Source organism: Carcharhinus amblyrhynchos, unplaced genomic scaffold, assembly GCF_965287045.1.
Source record: "Carcharhinus amblyrhynchos unplaced genomic scaffold, sCarAmb.v2.hapA scaffold_53, whole genome shotgun sequence".
In the NCBI taxonomy this organism is placed as follows: domain Eukaryota; kingdom Metazoa; phylum Chordata; class Chondrichthyes; order Carcharhiniformes; family Carcharhinidae; genus Carcharhinus; species Carcharhinus amblyrhynchos.
Window position 1 is genome coordinate 1586473 of NW_027649794.1, and position 20851 is coordinate 1607323.

General features: G+C 46.2%; 1 protein-coding gene across 1 annotated transcript in view; it reads right to left on the reverse strand.

Moving 5' to 3' along the window:
• LOC145337596 (poliovirus receptor homolog) overlaps positions 1-20851 on the reverse strand; it is a 57137-nt gene that overhangs the window by 12976 nt on the left and 23310 nt on the right. Inside the window, exons 5-8 of the mRNA XM_080182389.1 lie at positions 14361-14696; positions 9062-9355; positions 4516-4618; positions 1262-1401 (exon numbers count right to left, since the gene is read on the reverse strand). Of these exons, the coding sequence (XP_080038515.1) occupies positions 1262-1401; positions 4516-4618; positions 9062-9355; positions 14361-14696 (873 nt within the window). The remainder of the gene's footprint in view (positions 1-1261; positions 1402-4515; positions 4619-9061; positions 9356-14360; positions 14697-20851) is intronic.

Sequence of the window (20851 nt, forward strand, 5' to 3'; positions counted from 1 at the left end):
GCTTGTCTGAGGGGTGGTATGAAAGTCTGGAGATGTGTTTTCAAAATAATCCAAATTTCTTTTTACTTGGTGCCCCCTTTGTAATTGTTGACATGTTAGGAGAAAGAAAACAATCTTTTTCAACCTTTGGGGAACCAAAGGATCAAAAACTATCTTTAATATTACCTAATTTTATACATAATCTACAAGTCAGGAGTGTGATGACTCCCCACTTGCCTGGTTGGGTGCAGCTCCAACAACACTCAAGAAACTTGGCACCAGGACAAGGTAGCCCACTCGATTGGCACCACGTCTACAAACATTCACTCCCTGACATGCAACAACAGCCGTGTGAACCATCTATAAGATGCACCGCAGGACCACATTTGGTGGCACAGTGGTTAGCACCGCTGCCTCACAGCACCAGGGACCCGAGTTCAATTCCTGCCTCGGGTTGCTGTCTCTGTGGAGTTTTCACACTCTCCCCGTGTTGGCTAGACTTCTCCTGGGCGCTCTGGTTTCTTCCAAAAGTGTGTGGATTCGGGGCATTGGCCATGCTAAATTGCCCCTAGCGATAGGGGATTTGCAGGGTAAATATGTGGGGTTATGGGATTGTGGATGGTGCAGACTTGATGGGCCGAATGGCCTTCTCCTGTATTGTAGGGATTCTGCGAACTGCACCTTCCAAAACTGTTGTTTCTAACACCTAAAACAGGCAAGGGCATGGGAACACAACCATCTAGAGGTTCCTCTCCAAGCCACCCAACATCCTCACTTGGAAATATATCGGCCGTCCCTTCACTGGGGTTGGGCCAAAATCGTGGGACTCCCTCCCTAACAGCACTGTGGGTGTACCTGCGTTTCAGGGACTGCGGCTGTTCAAGAAGGCAGCTCACCACCACCTTCTCAAGGGGCAATGGGGGGGTTGGGCAATAAACGCTGGCCAGCTAGCGATGCACACGTCTCATGAAAGGATAAGCGCAGTGTTCAGGGCAGCCCGGGGTCATCAGAGCAGAGAAAGTAACAGCTCCTCGAGGAGATTGGGGGGTAAAGTGGGTGAAATGGTCGCTCTGAAAAGATGCCCGATGCTTTGAGAGTGTGAATCACTCATCACTGAAATAATAAATTACATTTTTATAGCGCCTCTCACAGTCTCAAGGCGAGCTCATCATTCCAATCACCTAATCTGATATCTGGTTGTTGAATAACCTCTGTCACCAGTGCGTCCATGAACAAAATAAAAGGAATCAGTCACTTTCTATGACAATTCATTAATAAATACCTTCACTGGGGTCTTTAAATATTATCTCAATTGTGCTATTTCCAGTCCCGATTGAGTTGTTGACAAAACAGCTCACGCTTCCATTCATCCTGGTCTTTATGAAGACTTGGCTTGTGTTTGTCTCCACTCCTTCTGGTAACCTTGGAAAAACCAACAACGTACATTGAAGAAATGTCCTGGTGACTAAATCGGGGTGATTAATGTTAAATCTGGGCTCGATGGAGCAGCCAACCCATTCTGTACTCCTCCAGCTTGTACCTACTACTGGCTGGATGGGTAAGGGACATCAGGAGGGGTGAATAATGGGGCATAAGGGATACAGATTGATATTAATAACTTAAGGGCAAATGTTCTGGGTTTAAATGTTGGTGGAATAATCAAGATTGGAAGCGCTGAGATAGAGGAACAATCCATGCGTGTTGTGTCAATGATACACATCAAGCTTACATTCACAATTACAATTACGTTGGTGTCCAGATCACCAACAACCTGTCCTGGATGCTAGAGTTAAGAATGCTCACCAACGCCTCTACTTTCTCAGAAGACGAAGGAAATTTGGCATGTCAGCTACGACTCTCACCAATTTTTACGGATGTACCATAGAAAGCATTCTTTCCGGTTGTATCACAGCTTGGTATGGGCTCCTGCTCTGATCAAGACAGCAAGAAACTCCAAAGGGTCTTGAACGAAGGCCAGTCCACCACTCAAGCCAGCCTCCCTTCCATTGACTCTGTCTACACTTCCCACTGCCTCAGCAAAGCAACCAGCATAATTAAGGACCCCACACACTCCGGACATTCTCTCTCCCACCTTTGTCCATTGGGAAAAGTGTACAAAAGCCTGAGGTCACGTACCAACCGACTCAAAAACAGCTTCTTCCCTGCTGCCATCAAACGTTTGAATGGCCCTACCTCGCACTCAGTTGACCTTTCTCTACATCCTACCTGTGACAGTAGTACTACATTCTGTACTTTCTTTTCCTTCTCTATGAATGGTATGCTTTGTCTGTATAGCATCCAAGAAACGATACTTCTCACTGTATCGCAATACACGTGACAATAATAAATCAAATCAAATGAAAGCAATTTGGGTAGGGTCAGAGGAATGACCAGGTGAGCTGAGTTACCTCTGTAAGTCCAACAATCCCAGCATGAAGGTGATGACATGTCTAGATCAGTCACTGGAGTACATTGTTGCACTCCTTGGAGCTGACAATCGGATTCTGAAGGGTGAAACTGAGTGATGAACAGCTTTTGAAATCAGCTTTTGGTGGAGGATGCCTCAAATCAGTCGGAATGACAGAAAGATAAACAAGGGGGTCAGATCAAGAGTAGGGTTGAGGAGTCAAAAGGGTTTTTGAAAAATTGAACAGAAATTGGAGGAGGCGATGGCCCAGTGATACTGTGGCTGGATAATTAATCCAGAAACTCAGTGAATGTTCTGGGGACCTGGGTTCGAATCCCACCGCGAATCCTGCTGGAATAAAGTCTGCCAAAAGTTTACTTTTTCCAGCTAAAAGTTTGGGGAATAGTCTCTGAAACAAGTCATTTTCAGGTGTGGGTGAATTTTACTCCCCTTCCAGCCTGTGGTGGGATCTGAATGTTTTAAGAATCTGGACTTAAGAATCTACTCTTTGTTGATTGTCAAAAAACCCATCTGGTTCACTCGGGAAGGAAATCTGCCGTCCTTACCTTGTCTCAACTTCATGTGACTCCAGAGTTGTGGTTGACTCTCAACTGCACCCAGGGCAACTCGGGATAAATGCTGGCCCAGCCCATGTCCCACGGATGAAAAAAAATGACAACTAAATGTGGAGTTTGGAAATGAGGAACTGAGAGTGTTACCATGGCAACCATTGATGGAGGGAGTGAGGGTAAAGGGAAAGAGGGAGGGTCGGACAGGAGGGTGCTATTGAGATTGGATGGTAGGAGGATTGTAGATAACCAGAGAAGAAGGAAGACAATGTTGATGACCCTGCTGAGGGGAATGTGACAATCAGCAAAGACGCAATGGGAGACCAATCTTCTATTGCCTGTTTCCCCTTATCACCCAAAGGGAAACCTGTCCCAAAGATTTCTGACACAGAACCTCATACAACAAACCATCCTAATTGCTATTTGCCACAAATTTTCCTGCACTCTGGGCTTCTCTGTTGTACATCAGCCTAATCCCACTCAGTGCGCGATACACACTCTTGTATTGTGGGCACATTTAGACCGATATTAAACTCCAATACATTAGTTTACCCCATCATCTTATTCATAAGTATTGCCTGCATGCTAATCTCACACAAAATGATATTCTTTCCTTCTCCTTCTGCCCTGCTCTTGTCCTGCAGAACAGATTCATTCTTAATGCTGGTTCTAGTGACCGACCATATAGAGAACAGAAAATGCCGGACAAACTCAGTCTGTGGAGAGAGAAGCAGAGTTAACATCTCGCGACCCCGTGACTCTTCTCAGAGCTGACGAGGGGTGATGGATCATACAGCGAGAGAATGTGCCCCAGAATTGGGATAGGTTGAAGTTAATGAAAGATGTAGCGGACACAAGGCAAAGGGAGCGTTAATGGTACCGTGAAGGACTAATGGAGGTGTGAGTCGTGGCAAAAATAGCAGAATATGTGATAAGAGGTCAGCGCTTGTTGAAAATAAAGCTAATGAACAAGTGACAGAAGGCCCTGTGGTGAGCGGGAGAGGGGATGGTTCATTTGGGTCAGTAATAATTCATGTTGGTTCTGCTCACCAAGCTGTTAAGGGGCCAACGGCCACATAACCCTGAGATAAGAATGTATTTTTAAGTTTAGTTGTGTTTTGTGGGTGTGACATTCCACTGGGCTGAAAGTGGCACCTCAGATTGTCGCTTTTTTTTTTCCAACAACCCACATAATGAGGCCCAAACTTCTAGTTACATTTGTTTTATTGTTTAATCTAGTTGGCATTTCTGGAGCTGAAGGTGCAATCTGACGATGAAGAGGTTAGGAAATGACCTCACTCTTCTCGATATCCACCTGGTCACGGGATCCAGATTCTCAGTTTACGGTTTCTCATTGAAACACACAACGCAGTGAAGATTCAACTCTGACTCAACTCTAACACATTTTCACCAGTGTTGCCCTGGAAACAATGACACGTGGAGAGAAGTTGCCGGCTCAGACCAGTTTAACGGGCATGTCACAATTCTGGGCCATCCATTATCTCCACAGGATAGGAAGCATACACAATGAAATTCTCAATAAATTCAGCACATATTTACCCTTGCCAAGAATAGGTTTTTGCTGGCGGATTGGCTTTTGCCACACATTTGAGGTTGACACTCTTGCTGTTATTGTCACGTATTATGGTTACTTCTGGTGGATCTATGCAAGAAATCATAGTGTTCATGTGATCAGTGCCTCCAGTAGAGCAAAGAATCTAACTTTGTATTTGTGTCAAAGTGGTCACTGCCACAGGAAACTCGATTAACAATAGAAACATAGAATCATAGAGTGCAAGAGGAAGCCATTTGGCCCATCGAGCTTGCACTGACAACAATCGCTTATCCCCCTAACTCCACAGATTTACTCCACTAGCCCCACTGACACGAAGGGGCAATTTAGCACAGCCAATCCATCTTACTTGCACATCTTTGTACTGTGGGAGGAAACCGGAGCATCTGGATGAACTGTGCAATCTTAAAATATCAAAGAGCGATTTCTTTCAAAGCTGAATGAACCACAAGCATGTGGTAGAACACAGGAGGTGGCATGGTGGCGCAGTGGTTAGCATGGCCGCCTCACAGCGCCGGGGACCCAGGTTCAATTCTGGTCTCGGGTCACTGTCTGTGTGGAGTTTGCACATTCTCCCCGTGTCTGCGTGGGTTTACCCCGGGTGCTCCAGTTCCATCTCACACTTCAAAGATGCACGGGTTCGGTCGATTGGCCGTGCTAAATTGTGCCTCGGTGTCAAGGGAATTAACAGGGCAAATACTTGAGGTGAGGGGGGTTGGACCTGGGTGGGATTGTGCTCTGTGCAGGCTCAATGGGCCGAATGGCCTCCTATAAGGTTTGTCTGATTCTATAAAGCATCTATAGTTTAATACATCCCCTGGAATGTGCGACTACCACACGAAGGGCAGCAGATATTTGGGGAAGGCCAACGTCTGGAGGCTCCCCTCCAAGTAACTTCCCATCCTGACTGGTAAATATATTACATAAGAACATAAGAACATAAGAAATAGGAGCAGGAGTAGGCCATCTAGCCCTTCGAGCCTGCCCCGCCATTCAATAAGATCATGGCTGATCTGTCGTGGCTCAGTTCCACATTCCCGCCCTCTCTCCATAACCCTTAATCCCCTCGCTTATCAAAAACCCCTCAACCCACGTCTTAAAAATATTTAGCGAGGCAGCCTCCACCACTTCAACGGGCAGAGAATTCCAGAGATTCACCACCCTTTGAGTGAAGAAGTTCCTCCTCAACTCCGTTCTAAACCGCCCCCCCCTTTATCTTGAGGCTGTGCCCCCTAGTCCTACTGTCCTTTCTGAGTGGGAAGAGTCTCTCCACCTCTATCCTATCCATCCCATTCATCATCTTATACGTCTCAATGAGATCTCCCCTCATTCTTCTAAACTCTAACGAGTACAAGCCTAGTTTATTCAGCCTCTCCTCATAGCTCAACCCCCTCAACTCCGGTATCAGCCTAATAAACCTCCTCTGCACTCCCTCCAAGGCCAAAATATCCTTGCGTAAGTACGGCGACCAAAACTGCACACAGTACTCCAGCTGCGGCCTCACCAATGCCCTATACAGCCGCAGCAAGACCTCCCTACTTTTATATTCAATCCCCCTCGCTATGAAGGCCAGCATCCCATTCGCCTTCCTGACCACCTGCTGCACCTGCAGGCTGGGTTTTTGCGACTCATGCACAAGGACCCCGAGGTCCCTCTGCACCGTCGCCTGCTGCAGTTTTTCGCCACGTAAGTAATAATCCTTCCTATCATTATTCCTACCAAAGTGGACCACCTCGCACTTGCCAACATTAAATTCCATTTGCCATTTCCTGGCCCATTCGCCCAGCCTATCTAGATCCTTCTGCAGACTCTCCACACCCTCCGCACAATTTGCCGTTCCACCAATCTTGGTGTCATCAGCAAATTTCGACACCATACACTCGGTTCCCTCCTCCAGATCATCTATATAAATGGTAAATAGCAAATTTTTAAAAATTTGTTCTGACAACTGAAGCCTCACGCCCCCCCCCCCTCCCCCCACATCCCCCTCCCCTTCCTTCTGGTGCTCCATTTTCTTCCCACAGTCCCAGGATGTGCCGGTTAGGTGGATTAGCCGTGCTAAGTTGACACTCCGGGCAGGATTATACCAGCACGTCTGCCCGAGGTTCGTACAATCCCAGCCGAGGGCAAGAGAGAATGCTGGTCCCCGAGCCCCCAAATTGAGGCAGGAATGCCAGTAAAATTCCAGCCTCAGTGTCAGGGAGAATAGCAGGGTAAATATATGGGGATGGAGCCTCTCGGCGCAGTTCGATGGACTGAATGGCCTCTGTCTGCACTGTGGGGATTCCATGATTTTCAGACAATGTCCATTCTGCACTACAACAACCTGCTGCATTGACGTAGCAATTTTCACATTGTGCACCAAATTGTGGAACCAAATTGGCCAAAGTTAAAATAACCGCGAATTTCTAAAAAACAGTGATTTAGTAACCGCACATTCATCAGACAGTTGCTTAAATCTGTGCTCTGGAACAATATGTTAGTCTTTGACTTATTTAATATATTCAGTTGGGGTTGACAAATGGACGGGTGGTGAAATCAAACAAAACCCCTCGTTCCGAACCTCCCAGAAACCCTGTCACTGCAGCTACCCAGAAACTCAATGAGATAAACGTAATCCTGTTCCAATTGAGCAGGAATTTGCTATAGTGTGTCTCTAATTGGATTGAACTATTTTTCTTTGTACATAAGGTAACATAAGAACTAGGAGCAGGAATGGTCTTTCTGGCCCCTCGAGCCTGCTCCGCCATTCAATAAGATCAGGGCTGATCTTTTTGTGGACTCAGCTCCACTTACCCGCCCACTCACCATAACCCTTAAATCCTTTACTGTTCAAAAATGTATCTATCTTTGCCTTAAAAACATTCAAGGAGGTAGCCTCAAATGGGCAGGGAATTTCATACATTCACAACCCTTTGTGTGAAGAAGTTCCTCCTCAACTCAGTCCTAAATCTGTTTCCTCTTATTTTGATGCCATGCCCCCTAGTTCTAGTTTCACCCACCAGTGGAAACAACTTTCCTGCTTCTATCTTATCTATTCCCTTCATAATTTTATATATTTTTATAAGATCTCCCTTCATTAGTCTGAATTCCAATGAGTATAGCCCCAGTCTACTCAGTCTCTCCTCATAAGCCAACCCTCTCAACTCTAGAATCAACCTAGTGAATCTCCTCTGCACCCCCTCCAGTGCCAGTATATCCTTTCTCAAGTAAGGAGACGAAAACTGTACACAGTACTCCAGGTGTGGCCTCACCAGCACCTTGTACAACTGCAACATAACCTCCCTGTTTTTAAACTCCATCCTTCTACCAATGAAGGACAAAATTCCATTTGCCTTCTTAATTATCTACTGCGCCTGCAAACCAACTCCTTGAGATTCTTGCACAAGGACACCCAGGTCCCTCTGCACAGCAGCATGTTGCAATTTTTTACCATTTTAATTACAGTCCATTTTGCTGTTACTACTACCAAAATGGATGATCTCACATTTACCAACATTGAACTCCATCTGCCAGACCTTCGCCCACTCACTTAATCTATCTTTATCCCTTTGGAGACTTTCAGCGTCCTCTGCACACTCTGCTCTTCCACCTATCTTAGTGCCATCTGCCAATTTTGATCCACTACACTTGGCCCCCAACTCTAAATCATCTACACAAATCGTAAACAATTGCGGTCCCAATACTGATCCCTGAGGCACAACACTAGTCACTGATCGCCAACCAGAAAAATACCCATTTACCCCCACTCTTTGCTTTCTGTTAGTTAACCAATCCTCTATCCATGCTAATACATGACTCGTAACACTATGCACCTTTATCTTATGTAGCAGCCTTTGGTGCGGCACCTTGCCAAATGCCTTCTGGAAATCCAGATACACCACATCCACAGGTTCCCCATTGTCCACTGCACACGTAATGTTCTCAAAGCATTCCAACAAATTAGTCAAACATAACCTGCCCTTTCATGAACCCTTGCTGCATCTTTCCAATGGGACAATTTATATCCAGATGTCTCGCTATTTCTTCCTTGATGATAGAGTCAAGCATTTTCCCTACTACAGAAGTTAAGCTAACCGGCCTTTAGTTACCTGCCTTTTGTCTACCTCCTTTTTTAAACAGTGGCGTCACATTTGCTGTTTTCCAATCTATGGGAACCACCCCAGGGTCCAGCAAATGTTGGTAAATTACCACCAGAGCATCTTCTATGTCCCCCACCATCTCTTTTAGTGCCCTGGGGTGCCTTCCATCAGGACCAGGAGACTTTGTCTACCAGTAGCTTGCCCAACACTACCTCTTTTGCGATAATGATACTTTTTACCTGCCGTAGCCTCCCTGTCATCAATTTTTGGCATGTTATTTGTGTCTTCCAACTGTGAAGACCAACACAGTATACCTGCTCAATGCCTCAGCCATTTTCTCATTTCCAGTTATCACATCCCCCTTCTCATCCTCCAAAGGACCAATGTTTACTTTCGCCACTCTTTTATGTTTCACATATTTTTAGAAAATATATTTGTACAGGGGACTTACAGAGGATGGATAATTCCATTGTGAATGTACTGTTGCTACCCGATGCTGGATGGGAGATATTGCAAGTCACTTTTTGACCATCAGTGGAACGAGTGGGTACCACGTTGTACAGGCTGGTGACAGTTGTTGTTCCATTGTCGCTTTTATTCTGGGTTGTTGTATAATTTCCACTGGGATTGGAAATCCACCTGATCCCGGCTGGAGGGTTCCCCTTGGCTGCAACACATTTTGCCACAGGCACTTCTGAAAGGCCGACTGTTACAGGAATTATTGTCAATGTGTTGATGGGAGTTACTTGGGGGAGATTAACAAGAAATCGATTCAGTGTCAGTTTCAATAATCTTGTCATTACAATGGAACAGAAACATGAAACAGATGAATACATCAATGTCCCCAAACGTCAAATAGCCCAATGGTTTGGTGGATATGTCATCGGGAGAGAAACAAAGTGGGAAAGTGAGAAAAGAAGGAAGAGGACATTGTAAAACGTAAGGAATGAGCAGGAATATAATAAGCAATGTGATTGTTTTCGATTTGGAAAGATCCTTTATCCTTACTGATTAAAATCTGTCAATCTCACCCTTGAACACACGAAATGACCCTGTCTCTGCAGTCCTCTGTCAGTTTCAAACTTATCAGTAGTTTGTAACTAGCCTGGAGCAGGAACATGAGCTAGTGGCTCTTCAGATAAATGTGGGTAGTACTCAGCACAGATTAACTGAATTAACGGCAGAAATTGATGAGATGGGTATGATCTTATAGCCATTACAGAGACATGGCTACAAGGAGATAAAGCTGGGAGCTGTGTGACAGAAATATAAGACACTTCATAAGGATAGGCAGGGAGGGAAGAGTAATGGGATCGCTTTGTTAGTATCGGATGGAGTAAGTACAAGAGCAAGAAAGGATCTTGGATCGGAAGGTGTAGAATGGGTGGAGGTAAGAAGTAACAAGGGGAAGAAAGCGTTGGGGGGAGTAGTTTACAGGCCCCCTAATAGTGTTGGGCTCAGAATAAGTCAGGAGATAATGAGGGCATGTAAAGAAAAGTGCATTAATTGTAGCTGACTTTAATTTTCATGTGGGTTGCAAAACTCTAATTGGCAGAGGCAGCCGTAGGGAAGGATATATGCAAAAGGTGAGACTCTCTGGCTTCTGAGCTATGTGTTTCCCACCAGTGGGAGGTGCCGTGTTGTTTATTAGCGTTGGCATTCTCTATCATCAATGGGAATTCACATTGATATCACCCCACAGCGGCAGGACACCCCCAGGTGGGGGTGAGCTGCCAGCGGGACTGGAGAATCCCGCCGGTGTGAACAGCTGGAGAATTCTGGCCAATGTATTGGGGACAGTTTCCTGGTACAATATGTGTTGGATGCAACCAGGGGTATTTTGGATCTGGTTATGTGCCATGAGACTGGTTTAATTAACAGTCTCAGGGTAAAGGGTCCCAGAGGAAAGTGTAACCATGACATGGTAGAATTTAGCATTCAGTTTAAGAATGAAGATCTTGGGTCAAAAAACAACTGTACCAAACTTAAGTAATTACAAAGAAAGGTGGACAAAGCTGACTGGAGTGGACTGGGAAAGGAGGCAATCAGAAAAGTTGGCTGATCAGCAATAGTAGTCACTCATAGAATCCCTGCAATGCAGAACGAAGCCATTCAGCCCATCGAGTCTGCACCAACCACAATCCCACCCAGGCCCTATTACCATAACTCCACTGCATTTACCCTAGCTGGACCACCTGACACTGAGGGCCGAATTAGCATGGCCAATCCAACAAACCTCACACATTGTGGAAGCAAACTGAGTAGGAGGCCATTCGGCCCATCGAGTCGGCACTGGCAACAATCCTACCCCAGGCCCGATCCCCGAAACCCCACATACTTGTCCCACTAATCCCTCTAATGTACATATCCTGGGGTAATTTAGCATGTCCAATCAACGTAACACGCACATCTTTGGACTGTGGGAGGAAACTGGAGCATCTGGCGGAAACCCACATAGTCACGAGGAAAATGTACAAACTCCACAGAGACATGACCTAAGCCAGGAATCGAACCCGGGTCCCTGGCGCTGTGAGGCGGCAGTGCTAACCTCTGTGCCACCAGTAGTTAAAATAATTCTGTAACTCTCAACAAAGACATATCCCAGTGATGAAGGATTCTAGGAAGGGGATAAAAGAACGTATCTCAGAGTAGAACGAGGAAGATAAGGATAATATTCAAGTTAAAGAAAAACATATAAAATGTGGCCAAAATTACTTGGGCAAAGTTTCAAAAGACAAAAAGTTGACCAAAAATAATAGAGGGAAAAGATAAACAATGACAGTAGATGAGCAAATAATATAACTCCGTATGTAAGCCAGAAAGAAATATATATTTTTAAAAAATCAGTCAGTAGGAGATTATTTAAATATATTAAAAAGAAGAAAGTGAGCAACGTGAACAGAGTGTGCTTAGAGAATCAGACTGGGGAAATAATAATAACTGACCAGAAAATGAGGCAGTTAAATAAATACTTAGCACCAGTCTTATAGAGAACAGTAGAGATATTATAGCACAGAAGAAGGCCATTGGGCCTATCTTGTCCATGCCAGGCCAAAGACACTCATGTGCCCATTCTGCTCTCACCTTCCCGCACTTGGCTCATATCCCTGTAGCTTACAGCACTTCAGTTGCAACTCCAGGTACATTTTAAAAGAGTTTAGGGTCTCTGCATCCACCACCAACTCAGGCAGCGAATTCCACAGACCTGCCACCTTCTGCACAAGGAAGTTCTTCCCCAAGTCCCCTTCTGCCATTTATCTTGAATCTATGTCTGCTGGTTCTAGGGGACAATACTCTACAATGCACTAATTGCATTCAAACATATGACATAATGAAGGGACAGGATGGGAGAGGAAATAATACAACAGCTATCAATAGAGAGAAAGTACGAAGGAAGCTAATAGACCTAAAGATCGATAAGTCCCCTGGACTAGATGGGCTGCATTTTTGGATATTAAAGGAAGTAGATGCAGAGATAATAGATGCTTTGTTAACAATCTTCCAAGAACCCTTAAAGTCCTGAAACATTCCAGAGGATTAAAAAACTGCTAATGTAACATTCTTATAGAATGGATGGTTTTTCCCTGCAGCCCTTTTTAAACAAAGGCACAATATTTGCCAGTCTCCAATCTTCAGGCATCTCACCCGTGACTATCGATGATTCAGATATCTGCTAGGAGACTCGCAATTTCCTCCCTCGCCTCCCACAATATCCTGGAATACATTTCATCAGGTCCCGGGGATTTATCTATCTTGATGCATTTTAAGACTTCCAGCACCTCCTTCTCTGTTATATGTACACTCCTCAAGACATCACTATTTGTTTCCCCAAGTTCCCTAACATCAATGCTTTTCTCAACAGTAAATTCTGATGAGAAATATTCATTTAGGATCTCACCCATCTCTTGTGTATCCGCACACAGATGACCTTGTTAATCCTTAAGAGGCCCTACTCTCTCCCTTGTTACTCTTTTGCCCTTTATGTATTTGTAGAAGCTCTTTAGATTCTCCTTTGCCTTATCTGCCAAAACAATCTCATGTCCCCTTTTTGGATAGTGTTATACTCATAGCTGGGGTGCAGAGAAAGATCAACTTAATATAAGGTAGGTCCATTCAAAAGTCTGATGGCAGCAGAGAAAAAGCTATTCTTGAGTCAGTTAGTACATGACCTCAGGCAATGGTTAGCACTGCTGTCTCACAGTGCCAGGGACCCGGGTTCGATTCCCGGCTTGGGTCACTGGCTGTGTGGAATCTGCACATTCTCCCCGTGTCTGCGTGGGTTTCTTCCAGGCACTTTGGTTTCATCCCACAGTCCAAAGATGTGCAGGTTAGGTGGATTGGCCATGCTAAATTGTTCCTTAGTATCAGGGGGACTAATGAGGGTAAATATATGGGGTTATGTGGATCGGGCTTGGATGGGATTGTGGTTGGTGCAGACTTGATGGGCCGAATGATCTTATTCTGCACTGCAGACTTCTATGATTTTGTATCTTTTTCCCAACGGAAGAAGGTGGAAGTGAGTATATCCAGGATACAAGGGATCTTTGGTTATGCTGACTACTTTTCCGAGCTGCAGGAAGTGTAGACAGAGTTAATGGATGGGAAGCTGGTTTGCATGATGGACGAGGCTTTGTTCACAACCCTTTGAAATTCCTTGCGAACTTGGGCAGAGCAGTGGTTAACACTGCTGCCTCACAGCACCAGGGACCGGGGTTTGATTCCTGGCTTGGGTCTCTGTCTGTGTAGACTCTGTTCATTCCCCCCATGTCTGAGTGGGTTTCCTCTGGTTGCCCCGGTTTCCTCCCACAGTGCAAAAATGTGCAGGTTAGATGGATTGACCATGTTAAAGTGCCCCTTAGTGTCCCGAGATGTGTATGTTAGAGGGATCAGCGGGGTAAATGTGCGGAGTTCTGAGTATAGGGCCTGGGGTGGGATTGTTGTCGGCACAGACTCGATGGGGCGAATGGCCTCCTTCTGCACATAAGGATTCTATCACACATTAGACCAGGACACTATGATGATCTACAGGCCAAAGGACAACTCAGAGCAAAGAATCTGTGGCAAGGCGGGACTATGGAAATGAATGAGTTAGGGACAGATTGAGAGCGAGTGTCACGGAGCTGTATTAGTTTGAAAAGGATAGGGGAGGACTTTCATCTCTGACAGAGTGAGTGAAGCGATTTGGAAAGTAACATGGGCTGAGTGTCGAGGTGTCTCCCAAAATTCTCCAGCTCTGCGGATCCCCCTCAGCTCACCTCTCCGTCAGTTAGAGATTGCCAGAGATTGATTAGTTAGAACAGTCCACCACTGGGTTCCTGTTACAGGATATCACTGCCAGTAACTGGGGAAACCAAATATAATGCGATCCATTTTAAAATAACCCTCCCAACTCCCATCCCCAAGTGGTCAGCAAGCACTCACCACTAATAACTCGATAATAACAACATGAGCCGGAATGTGGCTGGATTCAAACATCAGAATGACACAGCAATGCCCTGATGATGATTGCAGGGATAATTGCCGGAATTTTACCCCCTCGCCCACCCGATTCTGGGGCAGGCGAGGCTGGCAGGACAGCATTCCCTGTTGGCCTTGGGCGAGCAAAACCTCGGGCAGGCGAGGTCGTAAAATATCGACCATTAAGTTTTCACCAGGACGCACAATCCAATACATTGTCCCCATTTCCCCCCCCTCTCTTATTACACTTACCCCCTGACTCACAGCAACAACGCTCCTGGGGAAATACATACCTGCAACTGTCAAAATCATTGTGTTTTCACGACTTCCATTAGGGAATAAAGTGAGCTCGCACGTATACATTCCCTCATCCTGTATCTGCAAAGGCTTTAATAGAATGGATCCATCCAACAGGGAATCATTCCTGAAAATTATCCGACTGGAATAATGTGGATTTGAGTTCGTGATCCCAAACTTATGGTGATATGTAAAGAAGGAATGACTTTCATCATCTTTCTTCCAGGTAATTTGTACCAATGTTGTGTTGTTCCCTCTTGGTGCCTGACACGGGAGTAGCACCTCTGTCCCAGCAAACCCAGTCACATCTGTAACCTGGTTCCTGGCTGTAACTGCATGAACAACAAGCATGGACACCATTAGGAAATACACTGGGAACCGGTTGACTCTCAATCTGGATCAAACTCCCAACAAAATGCTCAAATCCCGAGCAGACACGTCTCAGCAGTGAGGAATTACTTCAGCAGCCCCCGGCTGATAGCCAGCCTGTAAACAGTGTCAGTCCCGGTCACTGGGGCCAGGTTTAAGCGTGCGGAGACCCCTGGCTTGCCCGTTGCCCGCTGGGCCCAACATTCAGCTGCATTGGCACCAATATTGGGGGGGGTGATGGCCTAGTGGTATTATCACTAGATTATTAACCCAGAAACTCAACTAATGTTCTGGGGACCCGGGTTCGAATCCCACCATGGCAGATGGTGGAATTTGAATTCACTAAATAATATCTGGAATTAAGAATCTACTGATGACCATGAAACCATTGTCAGAAAAACCCATCTGGGTCACTGACGTCCTTTAGAGAAGGAAATCTGCCTTCCTTACCTGGTCTGGCCTACATGTGATTCCAGAGCCACAGCAATGTGGTTGACTCTCAACTGCCCTCAAGGGCAACTAGGGATGGGCAATAAATGCTGGCCCAGCCAGTGATGTCCATGTCCAAGGAATTAATTAAAATAAACTTAGCTGAGGTATCGAAGACATGGCTCCTTTCTGTCCCTAGCTAGTTACAGTGGCACGTCAGTGGAGTGGTTAGCACTGCTGCCTCACAGCGCCAGGAACCCAGGTTTGATTCTTGAGTCACTGTCTGTACAGAGTCTGCACATTGTCTGCGTGGGTTTCCTCTGAGTGCTGTGGTTTCCTCTCACAGTCTGAAAGTCAGGCTGGTTATGTATATGGGCCATGTTAAATTCTCCCTCAGTGGACCCGAACAGGCACCGGAGTGTGGATTTTCATAGAATCCTACAGATGGAAGGAGGCTATTGAACCCATTGAGTCTGCACCGATCACAATCCCATCCAGGTCCTATCCCCATAATCCCATCAGCCCATGCATTTCCCCTAGCTGGTCCCCCTGATAGTAAGGGGCAATTTAGCATGGCCAATCCACCTAACCAGCGCATCTTTAAACTGTGGGAGGAAACCGGAGCACCTGGAGGAAACCCATGCAGACACGGGGAGAATGTGCAAACTCCACACAGACAGTGACCCAAGCTGGGAATCGAACTCAGGTCTCTGGCGCTGTGAGGCGGCAGTGCTAACCACTGTGGTGCCCCATCGGTTTAACCAGAGAGAAAGGGGGAGGGGAATTTTACAATAGCTTCATTGCAGTGTTAATATAAGCTGACTTCTGACACTAATATAGAAACTGTAAAATTGCTGGCATTTTAAGATGTTCACTCTCATTGTTCTGATTAACTTCACAGTTCTTCCTAACCCAGCAGTGTTACTTTCTCTGACTTCACCCCATGCTATGTTGCAGCAGTTGGATTCGGATTCTACATAGTTCCGGTTTCCAGTCCAGTTTCAATTCGGAGGTAAATCTGTAACATCCAGTTTCTCGCTGTCCATTATCACAAGAAAGGGATAGTTAAAATCAGGTTATTCCGTTCCTCTTTGTTGTACCCCCTTCCTCGCTCGTTCAACCGATGTAAAGTACTCAAATGTTAAATAAGAAGAAACTATACCAAAGACAACTCTATTAAAAATAACAACATATTAAAAATAACAGCACCAAAGGGTGGCACAATGCACGGAGGCTGGCACTGCTGTCCCACAGCGACAGGGACCTGAGTTTGATTCTGGTCTTGGGTCACCGTCCTTGTGGAGTCTGCATGGTCTCCCCATGTCTGTGTGGGTTTCCCCCGGGTGCTCCGATTTCCTCCCACAGTCTGAAAGACGTGCTGGTTAGGTGTATTGGCCATGCTAAATTCTCCCTCAGTGCACCCAAACAGGCGCCGGAGTGTGGCGACTCAGGGAATTTTCACAGTAACTTCATTGCAGTGTTAGTGTAAGCCTACTTGTGACACGAGTAAATAAACTTAAACTTCAAGCATTCCCTTGTAGCTGCAATTTCCCAGTCCTGGGTGGCAGCACCCTCATATATCTTCTCTGCACCCTCTTGAGTGGAACTGTATCCTTTCTGAGACAAGGGAACCAGAATTGCACAAAGCACTCATGTTGTGGCCAAACTAATGTTTTATACAATTCCAGCATAATCTCTCTACTCTTATATTCTGTATCACTGCTAATAAATGAAAAGATTCCCGATCATCCAGTCCTGATGCATTCCGGGATCTGTGGGCACTAATAAATAAATGTGAAACTTTAAAAAACTTTTGTTACTCGTGGAGTTAGAAGGGGATTGAGAAGGGCCTATGAATAAACTGCTCTGAAAATGGGCAGTGTGAGGTTGGGTAAATATAGTAATTCGTGGCAGGGTGTGGGGAATGTGAGACAAGTTCGAACATTTGCGCAGTGGACTGTAGTAGACATTAAGGAAGTGATAGAGTTGGTGATAAATGTCTTATATCCGCTTTCACAGCACAGCAACCCAAAAGTGAGATCAGGGTTCCAAATTTAGTGGAGTTATTTGAAAGATTGGCAGTGGAATAAATCAAGTTTGGGGAACCTCTGTCAGTTGCAGGGAAGTGGCTGGGATCTATCATTAAGAAGAAGCAGCTTTCTAAGTTCATAGTGATCAGTGAGTGCCGGGTATGGGTGATTTACACTGTTGGATGTGTCTGCCGAAGCCTGTGTTGATTGTTATTTGAGGAAATCACAAATCTCCAGAGCGGACAATATCAGTGTTTTCTGCTGAATTCAACCAACGGTCACCCGATAAAAAACACTCACAAAATTGTCAGTTATTCAGAAAAAAATGAGAAAGTTGGGAGGGAATGAATAGATAGAAGGAGGAGTAAAACCTGCTCTGCCTTTCATTTGCTGATCATCTAACTCAATATCCTGACCCCCTCCCTTCCCCCCCATATCCCTCAATCCCTTTAGCTCCAAGAGCGATATCTAATTTCTTCTTGAATTCACGCAACATTTTGGCCTCAACTACTTCCTGTGTTAGTGAATTCCACACATTCACCACCCCCTGGGTGAAGAAAGTTCTCCTCACCTGGATAAGCAGATAGGCTGAGAGATACGCAGAAAGATAGCGAGATAGATAGATAGATAGATAGATAAACAGATAGATAGATAGATAGATAAACAGATAGATAGATAGATAGATAGATAAACAGACAGATAGATAGACAGATAGATGGATAGATGGATAGATAGACAGATAGATAGATAGATAGATAGATAGATAAACAGATAGATAGATAGATAGATAGATAGATAGATAAACAGACAGATAGTTAGGTAGATAGATAGATAGATAGATAAACAGATATTTTGGTTGATTGTTAGGGAGGCAGGTAAATGGAGAGATGAACGGATGGATGAATGGAGGGAAAGAAGACTCTTCAGATGGTCAGAGGGGTAAGCAGATAGACATGGCAGGTAGATAGACAGACAGACCAGCTGTGTTGTTAAGTGTCCTCAAGCAAAGAAGTTTAATTCAACCTGAGAATACATGTCATAGAATAGAACCGTAGAATCCCTACAGCATAGCAGGAGGCCATTTAGCCCATCGAGTCTGCATCGACTACAATCCCACCCAGTCCCGATTCCCATAACTCCACTTATTTACCCTGCTAGTCCTACTGACACCAAGGGGCAATTTTCAATCCACCTAACCTACACATCTTTGGACTGTGGGGGGAAACTGGAGCACCCGGAAGAAACCCGGGGTGGGTGGGGGGAGAACGTGCAAACTCCGCACAGGCGGTGACCCAAGCCGGGAATCGAAACTGGGTCCTTGGCACTGTGAGGCAGCAGTGCTAACCACTGTGCCACCGTGCCGCTGAAATTTCACCCCCAGCTGCCGGGTTGTTCAGATTAGGCTCCTCTCATCCACCTCCGGCCTGAACCTTTCCCTCCATGTGAGGGTGGCTCACCTCTCGGGGGCTGACGTCAGCGGTGAAAGAGTTTGCGAACGGAACACTCGAGGGCAGCGTCCTCCTCAGGCTGATGGCCCTTTGCCCAGACGCAAATGCAACGGCATTTTTAAAAATAAATTCACACGTGGAGGGGTCCGGAGCCTCAGTCTGCCAGCCTAACCTTTCCCCTTAATGACTCGTCAGATCCCCAAGGGGTGTCACATGTTCGTTCTGAGCCAATCACGTCCCTAGCAGCACTGACAGAGATGTCAATGAGCTTGCATTGAAAAGACTGCGCCATAGTCACACAAGAATATATATCCTTTTTTTAAATGATTAAATGCCCCTTAGCCACACTTCCCTATTGTGTCTATTTTAGTTATCAGTTAATATAACCTTCTTCTTGTTGGCAACACATCTCATCCCCATGGCCATGGCTGTGTGAGGGTTGGAAAAAGTGATCCATCTTCAGCACGTACATCCAGACCGTTTTGTACGGATCTACAAATGACATGATATACCCCCCACATCCTCGCCCTCCCCCACCCCGCCCGACCCCAACCCTCCTCACCTCCCACCCTCCACCTCCCACACCTCCATCAACAAAGGGGAAGTAAAGAAATGGAAGTACATTTAGGAAATGGTAACGCTAAAACGGCCAAACAACTTGAAAGGAGACAGAATCTCAGGATCCTCCGATGCGGAAGGAGGCCATTTGGCCCATCGAGCCTGCGCCGAAGAACAAAGGGACTTTGGCCACAGATCTCTGAGAAGGTGAACAGGGTGGTGAAAAAGGCATGCGGCACCTTTACCAATTGGGGCATAGATTACAAATGGTCATGATGGACTTGTGTAGAAGTTTGGTGAGGCCCCAGCTACAGTATTATAAGAACATAAGAAATAGGAGCAGGAGTAGGCCATCTAGCCCTTCGAGCCTGCCCCGCCATTCAATAAGATCATGGCTGATCTGGAGTGGCTCAGTTCCACTTTCCCGCCCTCTCCCCATAACCCTTAATCCCCTCGCTTATCAAAAACCCATCAACCCGCGTCTTAAAAATATTTAGCGAGGCAGCCTCCACCACCTCAACGGGCAGAGAATTCCAGAGATTCACCACCCTTTGAGTGAAGAAGTTCCTCCTCAACTCCGTTCTAAACTGCCCCCCCTTTATCTTGAGGCTGTGCCCCCTAGTCCTACTGTCCTTTCTGAGCGGGAAGAGTCTCTCCACCTCTATCCTATCCACCCCATTCATCATCTTATATGTCTATTGTGTGCAGTTTTAGTCATCACATTATAGGAAAGATGTGAATGCACTGGAGGGGGGCGCAGGGGAGATGCACCAGGATGCTGCCTGGGATGGAACATTTAAGAACAAAGAACAACGCAGCCCGGGAAACAGGCCCTTTGGCCCAGCGAGCCCGCGCCGCCATCTTAACATTGTAAATCCCTCTTCCACCCATGACCCTGTCCTATGCTTATCACACTCCACATTGGAAACCAGATTGAGGGGAGACTAATTTAGGGACAATTTGTTACACCAATCAGCCTAAGAGCACATCTTTGGGGTGTGGGAGGAAACCGGAGCACCCGGAGAAAACCCACGCAAGCACGGGGAGAATGCGCAAACTCCCACGGACACTGGCCCAAATCTGTGTATCTGCACAGCAAACAGCGATAGTCACTGAGCTGTCGTGTTGCCCAGCATCTTAACTTAGCTTAGCCAATCCACCTAACCCGCACATCTTTGGACTGTGGGAGCGCCTGGAGGAAACCCACGCAGACACGGGGAGGATGTGCAGGTTCAGCACAGACAGTGACCCGAGGCCAGCATTGAACCCGGGTCCCTGGCACTGTGAGGTAGCAGTGCGAACCACTGTGCCACTCTGCTGCCCCTATTTGAAAGGGGAAGGGGGAGTGCGAACGGTGTGACTTATTCGCATAAAACTGTGAGCCAACTTCTTTAGTCTGTTAAATAGAATAGAAAATCTGAGCTTTATTAAAAAACCACTTGGTTATTACTGGACACTTATAAACACTGCCGCCACAGTTGGGTCCTGGGCGAGACTCTCCAGCCCCCCAGGCGTGTGTTTCCCGCCAACGCGAGCTGATGTGTTGTTTGTTAGCGGTGGAATTCACCCCCCACCACCCCCCACCACCCCACCCCCCCCAACAACGGCAGGAGACCCGTGGGTGGGGGTGGGCTGCTGGCAGGACTGGAGAAT